General features: G+C 37.7%; 1 protein-coding gene across 1 annotated transcript in view; it reads right to left on the bottom strand.

The window, feature by feature from the left end:
• Positions 1-10,000, bottom strand: part of slc22a31 (solute carrier family 22 member 31) — a 29,861-nt gene that overhangs the window by 10,071 nt on the left and 9,790 nt on the right. Inside the window, exons 4-5 of the mRNA XM_077201540.1 lie at positions 3,905-4,073; positions 3,137-3,282 (exon numbers count right to left, since the gene is read on the bottom strand). Coding sequence (XP_077057655.1) covers positions 3,137-3,282; positions 3,905-4,073 — 315 coding nt within the window. The remainder of the gene's footprint in view (positions 1-3,136; positions 3,283-3,904; positions 4,074-10,000) is intronic.

The following is a 10,000-nucleotide window of genomic DNA, read 5'->3' as shown; positions in this document are numbered from 1 at the left end:
GTAAAAAGTGGCCGACATTATTTTAAATATATCTAGTCAGTGAAAGAGTGCAATCATATTTTCATGTCTTTGTATTAGAGCCCGACCGATATTATCGGCCGATTTTAGGCATTTTCCTAACTATCGGTATCGGCATTTATAATGGCCGATAAATGAATATTTTAAAAAATGCGGGTACGGTGATTCATGTAAGGGTGGCGCTGCCAATAAAGCACCTAAAAGCTGTCACAAGAACTGGCAAAAATAATGATTATGAATACAACAAATATAGCAAGGAGACATTTTAATTGTTTATTAATAAACAAGTGTTTTCAGTCAGTGTCAGTCAAAGATGAAGTTGACGATGCTGACTCGCGATCTTCAGTGAGTGCGCGCCAGAGAGAAATGCACATTTCATACGATTACATGAGTCTGTCTGTCTTTCGTTTTGAATTGTTCTGTTTAAAAGTAGACATTTCAATATAGATATATTTCAATTCTCAGGTCTATACGCTGAGTTTCGGTTCATGAGACGAGCTCCAGTTCACCCGCAGGCGCCTCCGTGTCGAGATTATCTATCGTCTGCTAAATTTACTTCTTATAAATTAAATCCAGGCAAATGGCTGATGAAACATTGATTAAAATTAAGATACAATTAATACAAAACGAAATTCACTTTGAAACGAAAGGTTTTGTGCTTTCTGTTTGATGTCTATGTGAAAGTTTCAAAGCATTAGTGCCGCTTTCAGAGCGCTCACGTCCGTAGTGCTGAACTGTCGCGTCTGTAACATTGTTTTTTCCTCATAAATGCAAACACGAAAAATAAAATAAAATAAAATGAATATTTTATGTAGCCTGTGGAGACTGAGAGCCAACCCTTCTTCATCCGGTGGGTAGTAGCCTACTTGTGATTTGCGCAGTGTAATTCACAGAATTGATTTCTCTGCTACAAGCCTCTGTCACGTATTGTGTGAGCTTGTGACTATTGCAAGCGCGCAGCTGAGAAGTCCTGATTATATTGTCTGCTATATTTAGGCCGCCTTCTTATTTATTAAGGCAATTGGTTGATGAAACATTGATTAAAATGCGTGGCGCGAGCGATCTCCGACAGTAAACTGATTCTGCTTTGTCTCGGGTAAACAGCTGTTGCGACGCGAGCAATAACGGCCGCGTAGACACCGTGTTAAAGCTCATTCTGGCTGATAACGCTACGTTACAACATCAAGCAATATTCCAAAAATGTATATAATTATAACACTTTATATAGGGCCATTTTGCATTAAGAGTAGCCTAGTTTCACGTTTAGTACATTTTGCTTACTAATTATTTAAAATAGTATAAAAGTACTGTACATATGTAATTAAAAACGTTTTCATTATGATATTATTCATTTTACTTTAGTAAAAAGATCTGAGTTATTCCTCCACTGGTAGAGATTAGAGGAATTAAGAGTAAAAATAGAAGATAATAAGGTTTTGTCAGTGACACTTTTTATATATTTATTGATACAAGTTATGACTAAATTAAAAGACAAAGTCGTCGTTAGTGAAGATTATGCAACAGTATTTAGAATATAATATAATATAACATGCAATGCAAACTAGTTTGGTTACAGCTCAGCTGTATAAGGCCCCGTTCACATATCGCGTCTTTTGCGCGCTCAAGTTCATTATTTCAAATGGAGGCGCGCGGTTTGCGCGCTCATAATGGAAGCGACGCGGTCGCAGTGCGACGCGCTCGTTTTTTCCAGGCGCGTCCGCGCCGCATCGAGATAAAAACATCTCAACTTTTCAGAATGCCGCAAGCGTTTTCCTTGCTGCAACGGAGAGCGCAGCTGATGGTTGCTTAGCAACGACAGACGCCTCCGGAGCGCAACCGCCCTAGCGCTTCTTCGGAAAAAAGAGAACGCGTGCGCCTAGCGTTTTCTACGCGTTTTTAGGCGCGATATGTGAACGGGCCCTAATTCTCATTCTATCATTCCCCCTGCCTCCATTACATATCTGTGTCACACAAGTGTTTGATTACCACATTTGAGTGATCATTGCAAAACGTGTTTATAAAATATATTTATTCTGTTTATAGCTACTGTGTAAAGTACCCATCAAAAGTTTGTACACACCAATAGGAAAGTGTCCAAACTTTTGACTGGTATACTGTACTATAATACACATAAATAATATTGCTACTGTATTATAATATACACATAAATAATATCGGCCGATATATCGGTATCGGGCTTTTTTTACTCCCTAATATCGGTATCGGCATCGGCCCCCAAAAATCCATATCGGTCGGGCTCTACTTTGTATTTATCATGTCTTTGAGTACCGCAATAATATCGCATCGTGAGTTCAGTATCGTGATATGTATCGAATCGTGACATGTGGGCATCGATACACCCCATCAACAACACATTCTGGTGACTGTTGGGTCAGCATTGACTGTTGGGTAGTAATTCGCTGTCTAAGGGGCTGTTTGTTGTAAGTGTATCCCATTGGGTGATCAAAGGTTCTACACGTGTACTTGAAGACTTGGGCCAAATACAGGGAATACATTATACAAGTGGTCAAGTGTGTGTGTATTGAAAAAAGCCCACCGGGTCTCGAGCCACACATATACAGATACACAAGACAATGTGTCATGTTTAAATCCCACAACATGACACTATTAGGGACGCACCGAATGTTCGGCAACTGGAATTATTCAGCCGAAAATAGCAACAAAATAAAAACTCTTAAGATGTTCGGCCGAATAAGAGAAAAGACTGAATAAAATTTACCGAACAATGACGTTTTTTTGATGACGCGATCAAATGGCTCAAAGATGGCCAAATACAAATATTTTTAGTTTAACTATTTATTTATTTTAAGTTATATTGTGCTTTGTTGGTATAATGTCTGCTGGACATTATTTTTTTATGTTCAATGTTAAATAAATATTTTTAAATGTAACTGATTTTTTCTTTGAAAAGCAAGAAAAAGCACATTTTGACTATTTAATTTATGCAATGGTGAAAACTTGTTCAAATAAATGGGAAAAAATGCGATACAGACTTCAGAGAAGAGTTTTATTATATTCAGTTTGGCTTCGGCCTCGGCGAAATATTTTCATTTCAGATAGTTTCGGTTTTGGAAGTTTGTGAGGCGGAGATTCTCACCTGACAGCAGTGTTTCAGCAGGGAAGAGCTCGTCACTAACACACACCCCGTTTCGTGCTGAAAAAGACTGGAGACACTTCTTTGCTTGAGGAATCTGGGATGTGGCCAAGAGCCAACGAGGAGATTCTGGGAACACTGAAGCACAGCTTGTGTGCGCAACACACACACACACACACACACACACACACACACACACACAATCACATTATTAGTGGTGCTTACTCAACGCAAACTTTAGAAAACAAGTTTCATAGTGCAAATTTGTGAAAACGATAGTTTTCGTTTCAAATTTGTGAAACGGCCTGGCAAGTAATATACAGCGTTTTCAGTCGTTTCTGTGGAGCCGTATAAACGAGTTCGTTTTGACAACGTTCTTGTTGACTATACGTAAAAAACGCAACAGAAAATCTTTTCTAAATTTAGTACAATGTTGTCGTGTAAACCTGCATTAACACACCGATTCTTGTGATTTGAGAATCAACATTGGTTCATCAAACATGGGATTCGATTAAAATAGAGAAATTAATATTATTATTATTATTAACTCTGTTGAGCTCATGGGACTCTTCACCTAATGAACTGATGATCTGAATCTGGTCTGTTCAGTTTTTTTGGGGAATTAATATGACTGGCATTTGACATTTTATACCTATCTGTCAAAATGACCATTTGTTGCTTTATGTTTAAAACATTAAGTAGTCAGAATGAACTGCTCCTTTAAAGAAAACGATGTATCACACACACACAGACAGCATTCATATGGCTCACCACCAATAGGAGAGCAGCATCAGCAGGGGAAGTGTGATGACGGCCTGAAGAACGGGCCAATCACGGCACAGCACTGCAAGCCCCGGCAACAGCAGCTCGGCAAACACCGCAAAGAAGCCGCTGACCATCGACACCATGAGTCTGTGAGGCGGGTCACACCATTCCAGTCCTGCAGGATTAAACGAGAGAGAGACAGTAGTGACAGTGTGTCCACAGACATGAAACAAATCAGTCAAACATAACAGCCAATCAGAAGAGTTTGTGGGCGGAGTCTCTCTGAATGTGCACTGCACTCGCAACCAAATCAATTAAACATAACAGTCAATCAGAAGAGCGTGTGGGCGGAGTCTCCCTGCAAGCGCACTGCACTCGCAACCAAATCAATTAAACATAACAGCCAATCAGAAGAGCGTGTGGGTGGAGTCTCTCTGCAAGTGCACTGCACTCGCAACCAAATCAATCACGCATCACAACCAATCAGAAGAGTGTGTGGGCGGAGTCTCTCTACAAGCGAACTGCACTCGCAACCAAATCAATCACGCATCACAACCAATCAGAAGAGTGTGTGGGCGGAGTCTCTCTGGAAGCACACTGCACTCGCAACGGAGCGAATACTTTCTTAAATATTACATTTTAACTTTATGTAAAAAAAAAACATACTGAGTGACTGAAACTGTCATAGAATAGACTTGTTTGTTGAGATCACAGAATTACAGAGTTAAATTAGGTCAGCCGGAACCGGGAACACTTCCTATAACACCTGATGTTCTCGCTATATCATAAGAAGAATGGCATTTACACTCATTTTAGTCTTTCTGTTTATTCCGAGGTTAACTGTAATCAGCCGGACCCGGGCTGTATCCAGATCAGATGGTGGACCTGCGCCTGGACACGTCCACAACGCATCCCTGAAGTGTCAGCAGAGCTTGTGTCCACTAGACTCTCCCCTGTAAGGCCTCATCGACACGACAGCCATCGGCACTGATCCTCAACAAACTCGACTCGATACGCGCGTGACTCCGGTCTTCAACCAGATGAACTGCATAATATAATGTTCCGATCCAATCTGACCTCTGACCTGTAATGCTGCCTGAATCATAATCACACACTGTTGGTTCGGTGGCCAGAGGAGAACTGAGCGACTGAGCCTGGGTTCTCCCAAGGTTTTTTTCTCCATTCTATCACAGATGGAATTTTGGTTCCTCCACTGTCGCCTTTTTCACCTTCACCTTTGTCGCCATTGGCTTGCTTATTTGGGGACATTTAATTTTACATTTAATAAAATTATTACAACATTATTTTCCTGTTATCTCTGTAAAGCTGCTTTGAAACAATCTGCATTGTAAAAAAGCGCTATAGAAATAAAGGTGACTTGACTGTTTGAATGTTCTTATTTATATTTCAATATCTGAGGTGGATTATTTATTGTCGTTTTTTTGAGTGTCTACAAAAGTCACTCAAAATGATATTGATACTCACTTTATACGCTTTAAACTCTCGATTTTCTCATCTTTTGTTCAAAATGTTGCTTTTTTTATGAAACTTACCCACATTCAAATGTTGCTAAAAGAGAATGCGTGTAGCTAGAATAAAAACCGAATCATCACGGCTGGTTAGGACAATAACTCTGATGAACTTGGAAAAGGTGTTTTATCGAGTGTCTGATTCTGATACGGTGTGAACGTTTATTCATTAATTACATTTCATTACATTACATGTTTTTGTAATCTTTGAATAGAATAAGAAGTGAACACATTTGGCTTGCTGTCCTCGGTTGGTGAGCTCCAGACGAGTACCGAGGTAAACACTGGCTCTGACCTCAGATGCTGATTGGATGATGCTGATTGGCTAGTTTATATCCAGTAAGTGACCTCAGATTCTGATTGGCTGATGCTGATTGGCTAGTTTATATCCAGTAAGTGACCTCAGATTCTGATTGGTTGGATTATATCCAGTAAGTGACCTCAGATTCTGATTGGCTGATGCTGATTGGCTAGTTTATATTCAGTAAGAGACCTCAGATTCTGATTGGCTGGATTATATTCAGTAAGTGACCACAGATGCTGATTGGCTGGATTATATTCAGTAAGTGACCACAGATGCTGATTGGCTGGATTATATCCAGTAAGTGACCACAGATTCTGATTGGCTGGATTATATCCAGTAAGTGACCTAAGATTCTGATTGGCTGATGCTGATTGGCTAGTTTATATTCAGTAAGAGACCTCAGATTCTGATTGGCTGGATTATATTCAGTAAGTGACCACAGATGCTGATTGGCTGGATTATATTCAGTAAGTGACCACAGATGCTGATTGGCTGGATTATATCCAGTAAGTGACCACAGATTCTGATTGGCTGGATTATATCCAGTAAGTGACCACAGATTCTAATTGGCTGGATTATATCCAGTAAGTGACCGCAGATGAATGATGATTGGCTGGTTTATATCCAGTAAGTGACCTCAGATTCTGATTGGCTGGATTAAATCCAATAAGTGACCCCAGATGCTGATTGATGGATTATATCCAGTAAGTGACCTCAGATTCTGATTGGCTGGATTATATCCAGTAAGTGACCAAAGATTCTGATTGGCTGGATTATATCCAGTAAGTGACCGCAGATGAATGATGATTGGCTGGTTTATATCCAGTAAGTGACCTCAGATTCTGATTGGCTGGATTAAATCCAATAAGTGACCCCAGATGCTGATTGGCTGGATTATATCCAGTAAGTGACCCCAGATGCTGATTGGCTGGATTATATCCAGTAAGTGACCACAGATTCTGATTGGCTGGATTATATCCAGTAAGTGACCACAGATTCTGATTGGCTGGATTATATCCAGTAAGTGACCACAGATTCTAATTGGCTGGTTTATATCCAGTAAGTGACCGCAGATTCTGATTGGCTGGATTATATCCAGTAAGTGACCACAGATTCTGATTGGCTGGATTAAATCCAATAAGTGACCTCAGATTCTGATTGGCTGGATTAAATCCAGTAAGTGACCACAGATTCTGATTGGCTGGATTATAAGAACATGTTTCTCCTGAATGTTGAGAGGTGTGTCGAAAGAAGCATCAGAGAGAATGATGGGTAAGAGTTACTTTAACTCTAGGAAAAGTCTCTTCCTACACAACAGGAAAAGCTATTGTCCTCCATCCGGTTATTGAATAACTGAACCACTCTTTTCCTATCTGGCTTCCATTTTCATAAAATACAAGTAAAAATAATTCAAGATAAAACTACATGCACGCTTCACACTACCATTCAAAGTCTGGATATTTGACTGAATTTGTGTTTCTTATGAACTTAAACATTTTGAAATAATAAAGTAAACAAATATAAATTTGACACACAATCAAAATTTATAAGGAATAACTAAGACCTTTTCATTTCAGTGTTTTTAAAAGAAGTCTCTTCTGCTCACCAAGCCTGTTCATTTGATCAGAAATACCTAAAAACAGTGAAACATTATTATAATGTAAAACAGCTGTTTTCAATGTGAATATATTTTAAAGTGTAATTTATTCCTGTGATCAAAGCTGTATTTTCAGCATCATTACTCCAGTCTTCAGTGTCACATGATCCTTCAGAAATCATTCTGATATGATGCTCAATTAATATCAATTTTTATTGGCTTTCAATAATTATTAATGGTTCTTTAATATTATCAATGTTGAAAACTATTTTTGCTGCCTAATATTTTTTGTAGAAACCATGATTTCATGTTTATTCGATGAATTGAAAGCATTTATTTGAAATAGAAATCTTTAATAATATAGATATTAATCATTTGTCACTTTTGATCAATTTAATGCATCCTTGCTGAAAATATAAATATATATAAAATTTTACTCATCCCAAACTTATGAATGATAGCGTATCACAATTTCCACAATAAATTAAGCAGTAAAAACAAAATAATCATAAATGTTTCTCGGATATCAGAATGATTTCTGAAGGATCATGTGACACTGAAGACTGGAGTAATGATGCTGAAAATACAGCTTTGATCACAGATCACAATAAATGACATTTTATAATATATTCACATTAAAACAGTTATTTTATATTGTAAAAAAAAAAAAAAAAAAAAAAAAAATTTTTTTTACTGTATTTCTGATCAAATAAATGAAGTCTTGTCAAGCAGGAAATACTTCTTACATATTTGATTATTAAACTAAATAAACGGGCAACAAGTGTGGAGCATACGTGGATACTCTTTAAACACTGTTATTGTAAACTGTGGACAACAGAAATAAAGAATGTGTCTGGGCATTTGACTGGTGTCGTATAGAAGAAAAAAACACGTCGAGTGTGTGCCGGTGTTCACACACACACACAGTTTTCTGCGAGAGATTCACTAAACGCTTGCATGTTCTGACACACACTCTCAAATAACAAATCACAGGAAGTGCAGGACAAGAACACGGACTCTGTACGATGGAAAGAACAGAGATCTTCACACACACACACACACACACACACACACACACACTGTTCGTGAGATAGAAGTGGAATGCTGTTCCCTGTGAATCACTCGACACACGGAGAATCCCCACGGATCCAAAACAACACTCCTTATCAAGAGTCTTCTATTGATCAAGAACATGTGATCACACACACACACACAGACACACACACACACAGACACAGACACAGACACAGACACAGACACAGACACAGACACAGACACAGACACAGACACAGACACAGACACAGACACAGACACAGACACAGACACAGACACAGACACAGACACAGACACACACACACACACAGACACAGACACAGACACAGACACAGACACAGACACACACAGACACACACACACACACACACACACACACACACACACACACACACACACACACACACACACACACACACACACACACACACACACACACACACACACTGTTCGTGAGATAGAAGTGGAATGCTGTTCCCTGTGAATCACTCGACACACGGAGAATCCCCACGGATCCAAAACAACACTCCTTATCAAGAGTCTTCTATTGATCAAGAACATGTGATCACACACACACACACACACACACACACACAGACACAGACACAGACACAGACACACACACACACACACACACACACACACACACACACACACACACACACGAGATTATTACTATCGTCCATATTTTAGAATATGAGTGTTGAAAGTGTTTCCACAGTTTGCTGCTTTTCTTTCACTTTATTTCGTTTTAATAAAGAGTTTATTCTGTGTGTATCAGGAATATTATCGTTAACTAAAACTATACAATTAAAAAAAATTCTGTTAAAACGAAGAAGAAAAGAATCTGAAATAAAATAAAATTTAAAATTTAAATAAAAATAAGCTAAACCTAAAAGAAAAAGATTAAAATGACAAAAGCATAAAATGAAATGACTAAAAATTAAACTAATGAATAAAAATGAACTTGAATTCTAAATATTTATAAAACTATAATAAAAACTAAAATTACACTTGTATGTTTGAGATTCTAAAACTCATATTTATATTTGGCTATTTTCATTTCAAAAGGTTTAAGTTTAAAACTAATGCTGCCAGTAGATAAACAACATTGACCAATTATTCACACCAAACATTAATTATAAATAACAATTTATAAATGTAGAAAAAAAAAACATTTTTTAAATATTTAATGTACAATCTTTTTATGAAAATACCAATACTGCTACTGATGTCTCTATGAAACATTTTTAGCCATTAATGATAGCCATTCTGCATTACAGTATAATTAAAAGCTATCAATTTTAACCTTTATAAGGCTTTACAAATATAACAAGTTTTAATTTAAGTCAACTTAAAGCAATCTTTACATAAATCCATTATAATAAATGTCACATTTCCCAGCCCTTCATTATATGAGGGCACATTTTTTCCCATTGTCCCAGTCCAGATTTTTCCCAGTCAAACTGCACAAAAAGTTATTGTTTTTGTTGTTTATGGCTTACGTAACCTTGTAAACAATGCTTTAGATTTTCAGGTTAGTCTTAAGGCAGGAAATACACAAATGCGTTAAACTGGAAAAAATTAATTGCACGTGTAAATATTAATAATTTTAATTT

The sequence above is a fragment of the Siphateles boraxobius genome, unplaced genomic scaffold (genome assembly GCF_051911475.1).
Source record: "Siphateles boraxobius isolate OS27281-9 unplaced genomic scaffold, OSU_SipBor_1 48, whole genome shotgun sequence".
In the NCBI taxonomy this organism is placed as follows: domain Eukaryota; kingdom Metazoa; phylum Chordata; class Actinopteri; order Cypriniformes; family Leuciscidae; genus Siphateles; species Siphateles boraxobius.
This window is presented reverse-complemented; position numbering and strand designations above follow the sequence as displayed.